Source organism: Nasonia vitripennis, assembly GCF_009193385.2.
Source record: "Nasonia vitripennis strain AsymCx chromosome 1 unlocalized genomic scaffold, Nvit_psr_1.1 chr1_random0005, whole genome shotgun sequence".
In the NCBI taxonomy this organism is placed as follows: domain Eukaryota; kingdom Metazoa; phylum Arthropoda; class Insecta; order Hymenoptera; family Pteromalidae; genus Nasonia; species Nasonia vitripennis.
In genome coordinates this window covers 4455456-4475459 of record NW_022279591.1, presented here as the reverse complement: position 1 = coordinate 4475459, position 20004 = coordinate 4455456, and the positions used below count along the sequence as shown (strand labels likewise).

Here is a 20004-nt window from a genome sequence, read left to right as displayed (position 1 = left end):
TCGTTTGTGACCAGGTGCAGGCAAGGACGGGATTTCAGCAACATTATCACTTATCGATCATCGATCGTCCAGAAATTTTTTTTAACTAATTTGCGCGTCGAGTTAGCATCAATTACGGGATAAAGACGACAACAAGTCTATCTTAATTTAGTACTGCAAAGGCATACGGATTAATTTATTTTCAGTATACCTCTTTGTAATAATTAATGACAATAGCTAGTAATTCTGAAGAAGAGACCAAATTATGTTCTCTTTAATAAGCATCATAACATTACCTAGCATCAGTTACGGGGTAGGGACGACAATGCGCGCATCCATAAGAAATATATTAGAATCAGTTACCGGATTAGGACGACATCAGGTCAATGTTAATATTGTACTACTAAAAAGTATGGCTTAATTTATTATCAGTATACCTTTTCTTGCTAGGTAATGACAACTTAACTAGCGATGCTAAATCATAAATCAAACTTTTTTTTCGGTAATGTAACTGGACGCTAGAAGGGACGGGATTACAGCGACATTATCACTTATCGATCATCGAACGTCCTGAAATGTTTTTTAATTGGTTTGTGCATTGAGTTAGTAGCAGTTACGGGATTAGGACGACACCAGGTCCATCTCAATTTGGTACCGCCAAGTCAAACGGATTAATTTATTTTCAGTATACCCCTTTGTAATAATTAATGGCAATAGCTAGTAATGCTGATGAAGAGACCAAATTATGTTCTCTTTAATAAGCATCCTATCATAACCTAGCATCAGTTACGGGGTAGGGACGACAATGCGCGGATCCATAAGAAATATATTACAATCAGTTACCGGATTAGGACGACATCAGGTCAATGTTAATATAGTACTACTAAAAAGTATGGCTTAATTTAGTATCAGTATACCTTTTCTTGCTAGATAATGACAACGTAACTAGCGATGCTAAATCATCAATCAAACTTTATTTTTCGGTAATGTAACTAGCTAGCTAACTAACTGGTCGCTAGAAGGGGCGGGATTACAGCGACATTATCACTTATCGATCATCGGACCTCCTGAAATGTTTTTTAATTGTGAATATTAATCTTGGAACGAGTGAAAGAACTCAGAGTGAGTTCCAACAAAAGGAAAGGGTTGAGTGAGTGAAGGGTTCTTTTTAATTAACACACACGATTTCGCGGTACACAAAAAGCACTTGATTTGGCGTAAAAACCCTCACGGTTTAGAGGGAAAAGCCTCAGCAAGTGTAAGCTTTATTGAAAATAAGGTAAGGGAAACTATACCAATAAAAGAAAGAGAACAGTGACTCTAAAAGAGAAAAAACTCAAGTGAAAGAACGCACGCAAACGCAAAGACGCGAGGTACCTTTTCCGCACGCAGAGAGAGCTCTCTTACCGCAAAGACGAACGCAATAACCGCCGCTGAAGAGGGCGTTGAGCAGGCCTCGTCGTAGTCCGCCGCTGCTTCCGTCCTGGCCTGGAGGTCTGGAAGCCGGGCCTGGGGAGCGAAAGGATGGTCCGCAACCGTGCACCAAGCGCGCCCCGACGTCTCGGGGAGCCAGACGCTTGGCACGAGGGCAACAAGGGGTGTTGCCGCTGTTCGCTCGCCCCGAACGAGTCACGTACAACACGTGGACACCTTCGCCAACAAACCTTAAGACTATCGCCTCGAGGCACACTCACACACTCGCACAAATACACACACGCGAACGACGCGATCGCGAATTTTCCGCTAAACACTACCAACACGGCGCAGAACGAGGTGAACAGTGATAGCTCTGAGAAGAACAAGTCACTGGCTCACCGTCAGAAGACAAAAAAAAATCGAAAAGCGTAAGGAAGCCAAACGTGCGAAGCGCTAGGCAGTCCGAACAGGAATCCGCGCGCGCGGGCCCATCGCGCGCTCGCAAGCGGGGCAGGCGGCGCGCAACTCGACGCATGCGCGCGCGCTCTCAACGTCGCAACGGAGAGCGAGCAGCGGCGCAAAATTCAAAAAGCCTAAATTTACACCTACACTACTTGAACGAATAAAACGAACTGAACATCCCGCCCGCCTTCGTCTAACAGACGAACCAACCACCTGGAACCTACTCAAGTCTTCTTAGCCCCTTCCTCGATGTGCAACGGACAAAGACGAGCAACGTGACGACGAAGAGAAGTGGTAGCAGTCTTCACTGTAACCACACGGACGAGATCATCTGGACCTGGATGGACCTCAACGATTCGTCCTAACGGCCATTTGGATGGAGGATAACGATCATCCTTGATAAGAACGAGCTTATCTACACAAAAATTCTCTGTTGGATTCCGCCACTTTTCTCGCTGCTGCAAATGGAGGAGGTATTCCGACGACCAACGATTCCAGAACTGGTTACGTATCCGCTGGAGCAACTGAAAACGACTCAAACGATTCAGAGGCACGTCTGGCGAATCATCATCAGGAATCAACGCTGAGGCACTTCCTGTCAAAAAGTGAAAGGGTGTCAACGCATGGAGGTCATCGATGTCCGAAGTCAAAGCCCCTAATGGACGAGAGTTAAGGCACGCTTCTATCTCAACGAGAACTGTCGAAAGCTCCTCAAACGTGAGAGTGTGCTCCCCTACGACCCGCTTCAAGTGGTGCTTTACGGACTTCACACCAGCTTCCCACAAACCTCCGTAATGTGGAGCGCTAGGAGGAATGAACACCCACTCCGTTCCGTCATTTGCTAGAACCGAGGCAACCTTTTGATAAAAATCCGACGCCCGCTGGAACATCGCCTTCAGCTCGTTGTCTGCTCCATGGAAGTTGGTGGCGTTATCGCTGTAGAGCTTCTGGCACACCCCTCGCCTACCAACGAATCGACGATATGCACTGATAAAAGTGGCTGTCGTCAGATCGCTCACCAGCTCCAAATGAATCGCTCGGGTGGAAAAGCAAACAAAGACAACGATGTACCCCTTATACGGCTTGTGTCCACGACCCTTAGTTGTGCGAACCTGAATGGGACCAGCGTAGTCTAAACCTGAAATCGAAAACGGCCTACTAGCATGCACTCGATCGGCGGGGAGATCTCCCATTAACTGCTGTGCTGATTGAGGTTTGACCCGCTGACACGTCACACAATTGTGAATCATGGACTTGACTAACTGCTTCCTGCCCACAATCCAGACTTGCTGCATCAGAACGCTAGAAGTCAAAGTAGGTCCACCATGCAAGCAAAGTCGATGAGCAGAATACACGAACAAGCGACTGAGAGCTGAATCCTGCGACAAAATCGGTGGATGCTTGCGATCGAAGGACAGGCTGGAGTGAGACAGTCGACCTCCTACTCTCAAAATATTGTCCTTGCCAATAAAAGGATTTAATTTACTGAGCCGATTGCCTTTCGGCAATCTCCCTCCAGCCTTCAACGCTTCTGCCAACTCTGACAGCGTGAGAAATTCAGGAAGCGGTTCTTGAGCCTCTTTTTGCCTACGATGATTAAGAATAGGACGTCTAGCAAACGCAACGACCCGAATTATGCGGGACAACGAAGAAAATCTGGTCAACAGCTCCGGTTCCGACGGCACCTTCTTCGTATGGAGCGCTCGCCGAGTCTCTGCTGGCTGTGGCCACTCGTTCGGAGCTTGTGAAAGCCAGCTAGGTCCCTGCCACCACAGAGTAGTCCCTGCTAGCTCCGCTGGTCCAGAACCTCGAGTTGCCAAATCCGCTGGATTCTCCTTAGTAGGTACGTGCGCCCATGTTGCAGACGGCAACTCGGTTTGAATGTACGACACCCTATTTGCAACGAAGGTCTTCCAATGACAAGGATGCTTTCGAAGCCATGTGAGTACAATCTGACTGTCAGATCAAGCAAAAACCGGAGTCGCACTGAGAAAATCGAGTTTCCTAACGTGGCAAAGGAGCTTAACGAGAAGCGCAGCCCCGCAGAGCTCTAAGTTAGGAATACTGACCATCTTTACCGGAGAAACCTTCGTCTTGGCAGCTAGAAGAGACACACTGAATGTGCCGTCTCCCTTGTCGACTCGCAGATATACAGCAGCAGCATAAGCTCGAGAAGAAGCGTCCGAGAAACCGTGTAGCTGGTACGAACGAGTGGAAGTGACGCCTAACCACCTATCGATTGACAAGGACGGCAGCTCAGACAACGATTTGCAATAAGCATACCATCGCTCGCGAAAATCCTCTGGCAAAGGCGTGTCCCAGTCGCACTTCTGGATCCACAAGTCTTGCATCAAGACTTTCGCAGTTACTGTACCTGGCGAAAGCCACCCGAGTGGATCAAACAAACGAGCTATATTGGAGAGAATGGAGCGCTTAGTCGAAGCCTTCGACAGCTCGGTGATATCTGAAACGGAGAAACAAAACTTGTCCTGAGCAGGATTCCAGTGAACGCCGAGTGTTTTGACTGATTCATCCATATCGATCTCCTTTGCCGGGACCTGTCCTGTCTGTGGAGGAAGCAGCTCTGGATGGTTAGCAGCCCATTTGTCAAGATAAATACCTGCCGAGCCTAAGAGCTTAGTAAGCTCGACCCTTTTCTGCACCGCAGTGGAAAGCTCGTCCGATCCAGCGAAAGTATCGTCCACATATGTCTCGGATTTGAGGCATTCAGCACCGAGAGGAAATCGAGCGCCCTCGTCTTCTATTAATTGTTGCAGCGTGCGAATAGCTAAAAATGGAGCACAAGCCGTCCCATAAGTGACTGTCGTTAAGCGATAATCGACAGGAGGTGAATCAGCCGTAGGAGCCCAAACGATCCTCTGAAAGTCTTGATCCTCGCGCTGCACTTTGATCTGCCTAAACATCTTAACTATATCAGCTGTAAACACAAATAAATATCGACGCCAATTAAGCAAAATCAACGCGAGGTCACTTTGAAGAGGAGCACCTGTAAACAAGAAATGGTTAAGAAACCAACCATCCCGTGTGCGTCGAGAGGCGTCAAAAACGACGCTAATCTTCATTTTCAACAATAAATACAGCACTACTGGGTGATGTGGCAAGTACCACGCACCTTCACGCCGAATCTCCGACTCTGGAACTCGAACCATGTGCCCTAGGTCCTCGTACTCCTTCAGAAATTCTCGATACGCATGAGCGACCTTGGGATCTCGAGCAAAGCGGCGATGCAACGACTGGAGTGATCCAAGAGCCATTTGCCTTGTCTCACCTGCAACCGAAGGTAATTGAGATTTCAACGGGAGACGAACCTCGTACCGCCCCTGCGAATCCCTGGTGTGAGTCTCCTTGAATAGTTTCTCTCAGGCTTCGTCCTCCGGTTTCAACTTAGAAAACGACGAAGGAAGCTCGTCGAAAGCCCAGAACCTCTGCAGCATTTGGTCCAGCTCCTGCATTGAAGCGCAATGCAATACCTGCAACGGTGTGGAAGTATGCGACTCCGCCCGCCGTGAATCCTTCGCCGGTAAAACTCCGGACATTATCCAACAAAAGGCCGTATCCTGAGCGACAAGCTGCGATGAAGGAATGCGTCTCAATCCCGATCGGAGCAACTGCCCGTAGACGTCAGCACCGAGAATCACATCGACCTTATTCGATAGGAAAAACTCCGGATCTGCGAGAGTGAGCCCTGCAAACTGCATAAGATCGAGATCTTCAATGCTGTCGACTGGGAGCTGTGACGTTAGACGAGGAAGAATGAGCGCCTCTGTCGTAATCTGAAAGATTGTGTCGACCCTGGATTTTAGAACGAGCTGAGTTCTCGAGCGCGCAGTGCCCGCTGCACTAGCGCCAAGCCCTGTCAATGGTACGCAAGTATGCTCCTTTCGGAGCCCTAACAGCTGGACAATCGACTCCGAAACGAACGAAGCCTCCGACCCTTGATCCAAGAGTGCTCGTACAAAGGTGCTGTCTCCTCTTGGACCTATAATCTGCACCTTTGCTGTAGCCAGAACGATTCTCCGCTTCGGAAACGTGACGCCCGCTGCATGCAAACTCACGACAGATTTCGAGCCAGAGCCGCCCGCCTGAGAATTATCGGTGTTCTGGTGCCCAGCTTGCGAGTTTCCCTGGAATTTAAGATGCAAGAGGGTGTGATGTTTACCCTGACAAGTAGAACAACGTCCCGAAGAATTACAAGCGTTGGCTCTGTGAGATCCGAGGCAATTAAAGCAACGCTGTAACTGCTTGACCGTTGCCAACCGCTCGTGTGGATTCTTGTCTTTCAGCTTGAAGCATTTCGAGAGAGGATGCGTGCCGTTACAAAGGACGCAATTAGAATTTCCAGACAAACGAGAGGATCTAGCGTGGAAAACCTTCCGAGGCTGAGGTCCTGATGTTGGCGTAGAAGCTGATCTCTTCTCCGCCTTGCGCTCCGAAGGGTACATCTTAAGAGCTTGAGCTCGTCTTTCAAGGAACTTAAGCAAATCTGAAAACTTAGGAAGAGCGCTGTTGATATCACGCTCCGGCTCGTCCGCCTCCGGCACGTACTCCTGGTCCTTCTCACTCAGCTTAGCCTCCCACAGCTTCCGAGACTCCGGATCCAGGCGATCGGACAACAAGAAAACAAACCAAATATCCCAATGATCAACTGGAAGTTTCAAATTTGTCAAAGCTCGAACGATCCGCTTGGCCTCATCAGCGAACGCACGCATTTCAGCAGCCGATTCCTTCTTCATCTGCGGAATTTCTAAAAACGAAGTCAAGAGTTTATTGATCATCAACCTAGGATTACTATAACGATCCTTAAGCGTCTGCCAAGTGCTCGCATAATTCGCATTGGTTGTCATCACGTCCTTGATCAGCTCTGCAGCCACACCAGTCAAGCATAACTTGAGATACTGCAGTTTCGTGACGTCAGAAATGCCAGAACGACTATGCACGAGAGAAGTGAAAAGATCGCTAAAACTAGCCCAGTCCTCGCCGTTACCTGAGAACGTAGGTAAACTAATTTTTGGAAGCTTGACAACCTCAGGATCTGAGTCCGACTCCCCCATACTAGCGCTATCATCAGCATCAGGCTTGTCGAATAAAGCAAGCAGTGTTAGGATCTCGTCAAGAGCCGATTCGTAAACACCCTGAATGCGATCGAACCATTGATCTGTAATATACGCATCTGTCTCTGCATCGTCCCTAACGACAATTTCAGAATGCGTCTTCCTAGTCTCCACCCAAATCTGCTTAACAGCATCAAGTCGCGCCTGGACCATGCTTTTATTAAGCGAGTCACGCTGCTTAGCAAGCAGGCGTGTACGAATGCTCTCAATTTCGGCTTCTCGAGCCGTCTGTAACGCAGTCAGCTTCTTCAGCGCAATAGGAGCCATGGTGCTCGCAAAGTCTCCCTATACGTAACGCAAACTTAAAGAAAATAAGTGTCGTGCACGCACGCCGCTAATCCGCGGACACAACCGCAGTGTGTCTAAGAAGTCGCCGCTCCCTAATCCGCAAACGTCAACACACGCGCGCGGCGCAAGGCCTCGCTTCCGAGAGCGCTCGACCGGCCGAGTATGTAAACAAGAGCGCGCGGCGCTATACAAAACGTTCACACTGAGGCTGAGAAAAACAATACTTGGAACTTCAACAGAAATATAATATGCTACTGGAAAAAGTCGTTACAGTGTGAACGCGTTTGTGTACAGATTTTATACACTACGTTTATCGCACGATTATGCCGGATAGAACAAAGAAAAACGCACGAAAAAACCAATCACTCACTCCTCACCCGGGGCACCATGAATATTAATCTTGGAACGAGTGAAAGAACTCAGAGTGAGTTCCAACAAAAGGAAAGGGTTGAGTGAGTGAAGGGTTCTTTTTAATTAACACACATGATTTCGCGGTACACAAAAAGCACTTGATTTCGCGTAAAAACCCTCACGGTTTAGAGGGAAAAGCCTCAGCAAGTGTAAGCTTTATTGAAAATAAGGTAAGGGAAACTATACCAATAAAATAAAGAGAACAGTGACTCTAAAAGAGAAAAAACTCAAGTGAAAGAACGCACGCAAACGCAAAGACGCGAGATACCTTTTCCGCACGCAGAGAGAGCTCTCTTACCGCAAAGACGAACGCAATAACCGCCGCTGAAGAGGGCGTTGAGCAGGCCTCGTCGTAGTCCGCCGCTGCTTCCGTCCTGGCCTGGAGGTCTGGAAGCCGGGCCTGGGGAGCGAAAGGATGGTCCGCAACCGTGCACCAAGCGCGCCCCGACGTCTCGGGGAGCCAGACGCTTGGCACGAGGGCAACAAGGGGTGTTGCCGCTGTTCGCTCGCCCCGAACGAGTCACGTACAACACGTGGACACCTTCGCCAACAAACCTTAAGACTATCGCCTCGAGGCACACTCACACACTCGCACAAATACACACACGCGAACGACGCGATCGCGAATTTTCCGCTAAACACTACCAACACGGCGCAGAACGAGGTGAACAGTGATAGCTCTGAGAAGAACAAGTCACTGGCTCACCGTCAGAAGACAAAAAAAATCGAAAAGCGTAAGGAAGCCAAACGTGCGAAGCGCTAGGCAGTCCGAACAGGAATCCGCGCGCGCGGGCCCTTCGCGCGCTCGCAAGCGGGGCCGGCGGCGCGCAACTCGACGCATGCGCGCGCGCTCTCAACGTCGCAACAGAGAGCGAGCAGCGGCGCGAAATTCAAAAAGCCTAAATTTACACCTACACTACTTGAACGAATAAAACGAACTGAACAAATTGGTTTGTGCATTGAGTTAGTATCAGTTACGAGATGAGGACAACATCAGGTACATCTCAATTTAGTACCGCCATGTCATACGTATTACTTTAATATCAGTATACCTCTTCTTGCTAATTAACAATAATACCAGTTTATGCCAAATACGAAACTATTTCATTTTGTTCTATCGGACTTGTTACTACATGCTAGAACGAACGGGATTACAGCGACACTATTCGTTTTTTAATCCTGATCATCAGATATTCTTATCCTTATTCTCAGAAGGTCTGCCCATAAACATTTAATTTTACTGAATAAAAAAAATTTACTTTTATCTCGTTTGTGACCAGGTGCAGGCAAGGACGGGATTTCAGCAACATTATCACTTATCGATCATCGGTCGACCAGAAATTTTTTTTAACTAATTTGTGCGTCGAGTTAGCATCAATTACGGGATAAAGACGACAACAAGTCTATCTTAATTTAGTACTGCAAAGGCATACGGATTAATTTATTTTCAGTATACCCCTTTGTAATAATTAATGGCAATAGCTAGTAATGCTGAAGAAGAGACCAAATTATGTTCTCCTTAATAAGCATCCTAACATTACCTAGCATCAGTTACGAGGTAGGAACGAAAATGCGCGCATCGATAAGGAGTGTATTAGAATCAGTTACCGGATTAGGACGACATCAGGTCAATGTTAATATAGTACTACTAAAAAGTATGGCTTAATTTAGTATCAGTATACCTTTTCTTGCTAGGTAATGACAACGTAACTAGCGATGCTAAATCATAAATCAAACTGTTTTTTCGGTAATGTAACTGGACGCTAGAAGGGACGGGATTACAGCGACATTATCACTTATCGATCATCGAACGTCCTGAGGACGACATCAGGTCCATCTCAATTTGGCACCGCCAAGTCAAACGGATTAATTTATTTTGGGTATACCTCTTTGTAACAATTAATAGCAATAGCTAGTAATGCTGAAGAAGAGACCAAATTATGTTCACTTTAATAAGCATCCTAACATAACCTAGCATCATTTACGGGGTAGGGACGACAATGCGCGCATCCATAAGAAATATATTAGAATCAGTTACCGGATTAGGACGACATCAGGTCAATGTTAATATAGTACTACTAAAAAGTATGGCTTAATTTAGTATCAGTATACCTTTTCTTGCTAGGTAGTGACAACGTAACTAGTGATGCTAAATCATAAATCAAACTTTTTTTTCGGTTATGTAACTGGACGCTAGAAGGCACGCGATTACAGCGACATTATCACTTATCGATCGTCCAACGTCCTGAAATGTTTTTTAATTGGTTTGTGCATTGAGTTAGTATCAGTTACGGGATGAGAACAACATCATGTGTATTTCAATTTGGTACCGCCAAGTCAAACGGATTTATTTATTTTCAGTATACCCCTTTGTAATAATTAATGGCAATAGCTAGTAATGCTGAAGAAGAGACCAAATTATGTTCTCCTTAATAAGCATCTTAACATTACCTAGCATCAGTTACGAGGTAGGAACGAAAATGCGCGCATCGATAAGGAGTGTATTAGAATCAGTTACCGGATTAGGACGACATCAGGTCAATGTTAATATAGTACTACTAAAAAGTATGGCTTAATTTAGTATCAGTATACCTTTTCTTGCTAGGTAATGACAACGTAACTAGCGATGCTAAATCATAAATCAAACTGTTTTTTCAGTAATGTAACTGGACGCTAGAAGGGACGGGATTACAGCGACATTATCACTTATCGATCATCGAACGTCCTGAGGACGACATCAGGTCCATCTCAATTTGGCACCGCCAAGTCAAACGGATTAATTTATTTTGAGTATACCTCTTTGTAACAATTAATAGCAATAGCTAGTAATGCTGAAGAAGAGACCAAATTATGTTCACTTTAATAAGCATCCTAACATAACCTAGCATCATTTACGGGGTAGGGACGACAATGCGCGCATCCATAAGAAATATATTAGAATCAGTTACCGGATTAGGACGACATCAGGTCAATGTTAATATAGTACTACTAAAAAGTATGGCTTAATTTAGTATCAGTATACCTTTTCTTGCTAGGTAGTGACAACGTAACTAGTGATGCTAAATCATAAATCAAACTTTTTTTTCGGTAATGTAACTGGACGCTAGAAGGCACGCGATTACAGCGACATTATCACTTATCGATCGTCCAACGTCCTGAAATGTTTTTTAATTGGTTTGTGCATTGAGTTAGTATCAGTTACGGGATGAGAACAACATCATGTGTATTTCAATTTGGTACCGCCAAGTCAAACGGATTTATTTATTTTCAGTATACCCCTTTGTAATAATTAATGGCAATAGCTAGTAATGCTGAAGAAGAGACCAAATTATGTTCTCCTTAATAAGCATCCTAACATTACCTAGCATCAGTTACGAGGTAGGAACGAAAATGCGCGCATCGATAAGGAGTGTATTAGAATCAGTTACCGGATTAGGACGACATCAGGTCAATGTTAATATAGTACTACTAAAAAGTATGGCTTAATTTAGTATCAGTATACATTTTCTTGCTAGGTAATGACAACGTAACTAGCGATGCTAAATCATAAATCAAACTGTTTTTTCGGTAATGTAACTGGACGCTAGAAGGGACGGGATTACAGCGACATTATCACTTATCGATCATCGAACGTCCTGAGGACGACATCAGGTCCATCTCAATTTGGCACCGCCAAGTCAAACGGATTAATTTATTTTGGGTATACCTCTTTGTAACAATTAATAGCAATAGCTAGTAATGCTGAAGAAGAGACCAAATTATGTTCACTTTAATAAGCATCCTAACATAACCTAGCATCATTTACGGGGTAGGGACGACAATGCGCGCATCCATAAGAAATATATTAGAATCAGTTACCGGATTAGGACGACATCAGGTCAATGTTAATATAGTACTACTAAAAAGTATGGCTTAATTTAGTATCAGTATACCTTTTCTTGCTAGGTAGTGACAACGTAACTAGTGATGCTAAATCATAAATCAAACTTTTTTTTCGGTTATGTAACTGGACGCTAGAAGGCACGCGATTACAGCGACATTATCACTTATCGATCGTCCAACGTCCTGAAATGTTTTTTAATTGGTTTGTGCATTGAGTTAGTATCAGTTACGGGATGAGAACAACATCATGTGTATTTCAATTTGGTACCGCCAAGTCAAACGGATTTATTTATTTTCAGTATACCCCTTTGTAATAATTAATGGCAATAGCTAGTAATGCTGAAGAAGAGACCAAATTATGTTCTCCTTAATAAGCATCCTAACATTACCTAGCATCAGTTACGAGGTAGGAACGAAAATGCGCGCATCGATAAGGAGTGTATTAGAATCAGTTACCGGATTAGGACGACATCAGGTCAATGTTAATATAGTACTACTAAAAAGTATGGCTTAATTTAGTATCAGTATACCTTTTCTTGCTAGGTAATGACAACGTAACTAGCGATGCTAAATCATAAATCAAACTGTTTTTTCAGTAATGTAACTGGACGCTAGAAGGGACGGGATTACAGCGACATTATCACTTATCGATCATCGAACGTCCTGAGGACGACATCAGGTCCATCTCAATTTGGCACCGCCAAGTCAAACGGATTAATTTATTTTGAGTATACCTCTTTGTAACAATTAATAGCAATAGCTAGTAATGCTGAAGAAGAGACCAAATTATGTTCACTTTAATAAGCATCCTAACATAACCTAGCATCATTTACGGGGTAGGGACGACAATGCGCGCATCCATAAGAAATATATTAGAATCAGTTACCGGATTAGGACGACATCAGGTCAATGTTAATATAGTACTACTAAAAAGTATGGCTTAATTTAGTATCAGTATACCTTTTCTTGCTAGGTAGTGACAACGTAACTAGTGATGCTAAATCATAAATCAAACTTTTTTTTCGGTAATGTAACTGGACGCTAGAAGGCACGCGATTACAGCGACATTATCACTTATCGATCGTCCAACGTCCTGAAATGTTTTTTAATTGGTTTGTGCATTGAGTTAGTATCAGTTACGGGATGAGAACAACATCATGTGTATTTCAATTTGGTACCGCCAAGTCAAACGGATTTATTTATTTTCAGTATACCCCTTTGTAATAATTAATGGCAATAGCTAGTAATGCTGAAGAAGAGACCAAATTATGTTCTCCTTAATAAGCATCCTAACATTACCTAGCATCAGTTACGAGGTAGGAACGAAAATGCGCGCATCGATAAGGAGTGTATTAGAATCAGTTACCGGATTAGGACGACATCAGGTCAATGTTAATATAGTACTACTAAAAAGTATGGCTTAATTTAGTATCAGTATACATTTTCTTGCTAGGTAATGACAACGTAACTAGCGATGCTAAATCATAAATCAAACTGTTTTTTCGGTAATGTAACTGGACGCTAGAAGGGACGGGATTACAGCGACATTATCACTTATCGATCATCGAACGTCCTGAGGACGACATCAGGTCCATCTCAATTTGGCACCGCCAAGTCAAACGGATTAATTTATTTTGGGTATACCTCTTTGTAACAATTAATAGCAATAGCTAGTAATGCTGAAGAAGAGACCAAATTATGTTCACTTTAATAAGCATCCTAACATAACCTAGCATCATTTACGGGGTAGGGACGACAATGCGCGCATCCATAAGAAATATATTAGAATCAGTTACCGGATTAGGACGACATCAGGTCAATGTTAATATAGTACTACTAAAAAGTATGGCTTAATTTAGTATCAGTATACCTTTTCTTGCTAGGTAGTGACAACGTAACTAGTGATGCTAAATCATAAATCAAACTTTTTTTTCGGTAATGTAACTGGACGCTAGAAGGCACGCGATTACAGCGACATTATCACTTATCGATCGTCCAACGTCCTGAAATGTTTTTTAATTGGTTTGTGCATTGAGTTAGTATCAGTTACGGGATGAGAACAACATCATGTGTATTTCAATTTGGTACCGCCAAGTCAAACGGATTTATTTATTTTCAGTATACCCCTTTGTAATAATTAATGGCAATAGCTAGTAATGCTGAAGAAGAGACCAAATTATGTTCTCCTTAATAAGCATCCTAACATTACCTAGCATCAGTTACGAGGTAGGAACGAAAATGCGCGCATCGATAAGGAGTGTATTAGAATCAGTTACCGGATTAGGACGACATCAGGTCAATGTTAATATAGTACTACTAAAAAGTATGGCTTAATTTAGTATCAGTATACATTTTCTTGCTAGGTAATGACAACGTAACTAGCGATGCTAAATCATAAATCAAACTTTTTTTTCGGTAATGTAACTGGACGCTAGAAGGGACGGGATTACAGCAACATTATCACTTATCGATCACCCAACGTCCTGAAATGTTTTTTAATTGGTTTGTGCATTGAGTTAGTATCAGTTACGGGATTAGGACGACACCAGGTCCATCTCAATTTGGTACCGCCAAGTCAAACGGATTAATTTATTATCAGCATACTCCTTTGTAATAATTAATGGCAATAGCTAGTAATGCTGAAGAAGAGACCAAATTATGTTCACTTTAATAAGCATCCTAACATAACCTAGCATCAGTTACGGGGTAGGGACGACAATGCGCGCATCAATAAGGAGTGTATTAGAATCAGTTACCGGATTAGGACGACATCAGGCCAATGTTAATATAGTACTACTAAAAAGTATGGCTTAATTTAGTATCAGTATACCTTTTCTTGCTAGGTAATGACAACGTAACTAGCGATGCTAAATCATAAATCAAACTTTTTTTTCGGTAATGTAACTGGACGCTAGAAGGCACGCGATTACAGCGACATTATCACTTATCGATCATCCAACGTCCTGAAATGTTTTTTAATTGGTTTGTGCATTGAGTTAGTATCAGTTACGGGATGAGAACAACATCATGTGTATCTCAATTTGGTACCGCCATGTCAAACGGATTTATTTATTTTCAGTATACCCCTTTGTAATAATTAATGGCAATAGCTAGTAATGCTGAAGAAGAGACCAAATTATGTTCTCTTTAATAAGCATCCTAACATTACCTACCATCAGTTACGAGGTAGGAACGAAAATGCGCGCATCGATAAGGAGTGTATTAGAATCAGTTACCGGATTAGGACGACATCAGGTCAATGTTAATATAGTACTACTAAAAAGTATGGCTTAATTTAGTATCAGTATACCTTTTCTTGCTAGGTAATGACAACGTAACTAGCGATGCTAAATCATAAATCAGACTTTTTTGTCGGTAATGTAACTGGACGCTAGAAGGCACGCGATTACAGCGACATTATCACTTATCGATCACCCAACGTTCTGAAATGTTTTTTAATTGGTTTGTGCATTGAGTTAGTATCAGTTACGGGATTAGGACGACACCAGGTCCATCTCAATTTGGTACCGCCAAGTCAAACGGATTAATTTATTATCAGTATACTCCTTTGTAATAATTAATGGCAATAGCTAGTAATGCTGAAGAAGAGACCAAATTATGTTCACTTTAATAAGCATCCTAACATAACCTAGCATCAGTTACGGGGTAGGGACGACAATGCGCGCATCAATAAGGAGTGTATTAGAATCAGTTACCGGATTAGGACGACATCAGGCCAATGTTAATATAGTACTACTAAAACGTATGGCTTAATTTAGTATCAGTATACCTTTTCTTGCTAGATAATGACAACGTAACTAGCGATGCTAAATCATCAATCAAACTTTTTTTTTTCGGTAATGTAACTGGTCGCTAGAAGGGACGGGATTACAGCGACATTATCACTTATCGATCATCGGACCTCCTGAAACGTTTTTTAATTGGTTTGTGCATTGAGTTAGTATCAGTTACGGGATTAGGACGACACCAGGTCCATCTCAATTTGGTACCGCCAAGTCAAACGGATTAATTTATTTTCAGTATACTCCTTTGTAATAATTAATGGCAATAGCTAGTAATGCTGAGGAAGAGACCAAATTATGTTCACTATAATAAGCATCCTAACATAACCTAGCATCAGTTACGGGGTAGGGACGACAATGCGCGCATCAATAAGGAGTGTATTAGAATCAGTTACCGGATTACGACGACATCAGGTCAATGTTAATATAGTACTACTAAAAAGTATGGCTTAATTTAGTATCAGTATACCTTTTCTTGCTAGGTAATGACAACGTAACTAGCGATGCTAAATCATAAATCAAACTTTTTTTTCGGTAATGTAACTGGACGCTAGAAGGCACGCGATTACAGCGACATTATCACTTATCGATCATCGAACGTCCTGAGGACGACATCAGGTCCATCTCAATTTGGCACCGCCAAGTCAAACGGATTAATTTATTTTCAGTATACCTCTTTGTAATAATTAATAGCAATAGCTAGTAATGCCGATGAAGAGACCAAATTATGTTCTCTTTAATAAGCATCCTAACATAACCTAGCATCAGTTACGGGGTAGGGACGACAATGCGCGCATCAATAAGGAGTGTATTAGAATCAGTTACCGGATTAGGACGACATCAGGTCGATGTTAATATAGTACTACTAAAAAGTATGGCTTAATTTAGTATCAGTATACCTTTTCTTGCTAGGTAATGACAACGTAACTAGCGATGCTAAATCATAAATCAAACTTTTTTTTCGGTAATGTAACTGGTCGCTAGAAGGGACGGGATTACAGCGACATTATCACTTATCTATCATCGGACCTCCTGAAATGTTTTTTAATTGGTTTGTGCATTGAGTTAGTAGCAGTTACGGGATTAGGACAACATCAGGTCCATCTCAATTTGGTACCGCCAAGTCATACGGATTAATTTATTTGCAGTATACCCCTTTGTAATAATTAATGGCAATAGCTAGTAATGCTGAAGAAGAGACCAAATTATGTTCTCTTTAATAAGCATCCGAACATAACCTAGCATCAGTTACAGGGTAGGGACGACAATGCGCGCATCAATAAGAAGTATATTAGAATCAGTTACCGGATTAGGACGACATCAGGTCAATGTTAATATAGTACTACTAAAAAGTATGGCTTAATTTAGTATCAGTATACCTTTGCTTGCTAGGTAATGACAACGTAACTAGCGATGCTAAATCATAAATCAAACTTTTTTTTCGGTAATGTAACTGGTCGCTGGAAGGGACGGGATTACAGCGACATTATCACTTATCGATCATCGGACCTCGTGAATTGTTTTTTAATTGGTTTGTGCATTGAGTTAGTATCAGTTACGAGATGAGGACAACACCAGGTCCATCTCAATTTGGTACCGGCAAGTCATACGGATTAATTTATTTTCAGTATACCCCTTTGTAATAATTGATGGCAATAACTAGTAATGCTGAATAAGAGACCAAATTATGTTCACTTTAATAAGCATCCTAACATAACCTAGCATCAGTCACGGGGTAGGAACGACAATGCGCGCATCAATAAGAAGTATATTAGAATCAGTTACCGGATTAGGACGACATCACGTCAATGCTAATATAGTACTACAAATAGTATGGCTTAATTTAGTATCAGTATACCTTTTCTTGCTAGATAATGACAACGTAACTAGCGATGCTAAATCATAAATCAAACTTTTTTTTCGGTAATGTAACTGGACGCTAGAAGGCACGCGATTACAGCGACATTATCACTTATCGATCATCGGACCTCGTGAATTGTTTTTTAATTGGTTTGTGCATTGAGTTAGTATCAGTTACGGGATGAGGACAACATCAGGTCCATCAGATTTTAGTACCGCCAAGTCAAACGGATTAATTTATTTTCAGTATACCTGTTTGTAATAATTAGTGACAATAGCTAGTAATTCTGAAGAAGAGACCAAATTATGTTCTGTTTAATAAGCATCCGAACATAACCTAGCATCAGTTACGGGGTAGGAACGAAAATGCGCGCATCGATAAGGAGTGTATTAGAATCAGTTACCGGATTAGGACGACATCAGGTCAATGTTAATATAGTACTACTAAAAAGTATGGCTTAATTTAGTATCAGTATACCTTTTCTTGCTAGGTAATGACAACGTAACTAGCGATGCTAAATCATAAATCAAACTGTTTTTTCGGTAATGTAACTGGACGCTAGAAGGGACGGGATTACAGAGACATTATCACTTATCGATCATCGAACGTCCTGAGGACGACATCAGGTCCATCTCAATTTGGCACCGCCAAGTCAAACGGATTAATTTATTTTGAGTATACCTCTATGTAACAATTAATAGCAATAGCTAGTAATGCTGAAGAAGAGACCAAATTATGTTCACTTTAATAAGCATCCTAACATAACCTAGCATCAGTTACGGGGTAGGGACGACAATGCGCGCATCAATAAGGAGTGTATTAAAATCAGTTACCGGATTAGGACGACATCAGGCCAATGTTAATATAGTACTACTAAAAAGTATGGCTTAATTTAGTATCAGTATACCTTTTATTGCTAGGTAATGACAACGTAACTAGCGATGCTAAATCATAAATCAAACTTTTTTTTCGGTAATGTAACTGGACGCTAGAAGGCACGCGATTACAGCGACATTATCACTTATCGATCATCCAACGTCCTGAAATGTTTTTTAATTGGTTTGTGCATTGAGTTAGTATCAGTTACGGGATGAGAACAACATCATGTGTATCTCAATTTGGTACCGCCAAGTCAAACGGATTAATTTATTTTCAGTATACCCCTTTGTAATAATTAATGGCAATAGCTAGTAATGCTGAAGAAGAGACCAAATTATGTTCTCTTTAATAAGCATCCTAACATTACCTACCATCAGTTACGAGGTAGGAACGAAAATGCGCGCATGGATAAGGAGTGTATTAGAATCAGTTACCGGATTAGGACAACATCAGGTCAATGATAATATAGTACTACTAAAAAGTATGGCTTAATTTAGTATCAGTATACCTTTTCTTGCTAGGTAATGACAACGTAACTAGCGATGCTAAATCATAAATCAGACTTTTTTGTCGGTAATGTAACTGGACGCTAGAAGGCACGCGATTACAGCGACATTATCACTTATCGATCACCCAACGTCCTGAAATGTTTTTTAATTGGTTTGTGCATTGAGTTAGTATCAGTTACGGGATTAGGACGACACCAGGTCCATCTCAATTTGGTACCGCCAAGTCAAACGGATGAATTTATTATCAGTATACTCCTTTGTAATAATTAATGGCAATATCTAGTAATGCTGAAGAAGAGACCAAATTATGTTCACTTTAATAAGCATCCTAACATAACCTAGCATCAGTTACGGGGTAGGGACGACAATGCGCGCATCAATAAGGAGTGTATTAGAATCAGTTACCGGATTAGGACGACATCAGGCCAATGTTAATATAGTACTACTAAAAAGTATGGCTTAATTTAGTATCAGTATACCTTTTCTTGCTAGATAATGACAACGTAACTAGCGATGCTAAATCATCAATCAAACTTTTTTTTTCGGTAATGTAACTGGTCGCTAGAAGGGACGGGATTACAGCGACATTATCACTTATCGATCATCGGACCTCCTGAAATGTTTTTTAATTGGTTTGTGCATTGAGTTAGTAGCAGTTACGGGATTAGGATGACATCAGGTCCATCTCAATTTAGTACTGCAAAGTCAAACGGATTAATTTATTTTCAGTATACTCCTTTGTAATAATTAATGGCAATAGCTAGTAATGCTGAAGAAGAGACCAAATTATGTTCACTATAATAAGCATCCTAACATAACCTAGCATCAGTTACGGGGTAGGGACGACAATGCGCGCATCAATAAGGAGTGTATTAGAATCAGTTACCGGATTAGGACGACATCAGGTCAATGTTAATATAGTACTACTAAAAAGTATGGCTTAATTTAGTATCAGTATACCTTTTCTTGCTAGGTAATGACAACGTAACTAGCGATGCTAAATCATAAATCAAACTGTTTTTTCGGTAATGTAACTGGACGCTAGAAGGGACGGGATTACAGAGACATTATCACTTATCGATCATCGAACGTCCTGAGGACGACATCAGGTCCATCTCAATTTGGCACCGCCAAGTCAAACGGATTAATTTATTTTGAGTATACCTCTATGTAACAATTAATAGCAATAGCTAGTAATGCTGAAGAAGAGACCAAATTATGTTCACTTTAATAAGCATCCTAACATAACCTAGCATCAGTTACGGGGTAGGGACGACAATGCGCGCATCAATAAGGAGTGTATTAAAATCAGTTACCGGATTAGGACGACATCAGGCCAATGTTAATATAGTACTACTAAAAAGTATGGCTTAATTTAGTAT

General features: G+C 42.1%; 3 protein-coding genes across 5 annotated transcripts in view; all 3 read right to left on the bottom strand.

Annotated features, from left to right (window-relative positions):
• Nucleotides 1-20004, bottom strand: part of LOC100114548 (mucin-17) — an 85046-nt gene that overhangs the window by 49695 nt on the left and 15347 nt on the right. The window lies entirely within an intron of this gene.
• Nucleotides 2082-5132, bottom strand: LOC103317531. The gene is made up of 4 exons (XM_031921599.1): nt 4991-5132; nt 4141-4795; nt 3927-4089; nt 2082-3785 (listed from the first exon to the last, which is right to left on the bottom strand). Exons 1-4 carry the CDS (start codon nt 5130-5132, stop codon nt 2082-2084), a joined length of 2664 nt encoding a protein of 887 aa, XP_031777459.1.
• LOC116415926 lies at nt 5238-7256 on the bottom strand. The gene has a single exon (XM_031921592.1). It carries the CDS (start codon nt 7254-7256, stop codon nt 5238-5240), a length of 2019 nt encoding a protein of 672 aa, XP_031777452.1.

Coding starts and splice junctions, on each gene's coding strand:
- LOC103317531 (XM_031921599.1), bottom strand. CDS start 5,132: ATGGCTCTTGGATCACTCCAGTCGTTGCATCGCCGCTTTGCTCGAGAT. Junction 4,796..4,990: donor GTCGGAGATTCGGCGTGAAG/GTGCGTGGTACT, acceptor TTGTGTTTACAG/CTGATATAGTTAAGATGTTT. Junction 4,090..4,140: donor GAGGATTTTCGCGAGCGATG/GTATGCTTATTG, acceptor GTCAATCGATAG/GTGGTTAGGCGTCACTTCCA.
- LOC116415926 (XM_031921592.1), bottom strand. CDS start 7,256: ATGGCTCCTATTGCGCTGAAGAAGCTGACTGCGTTACAGACGGCTCGA.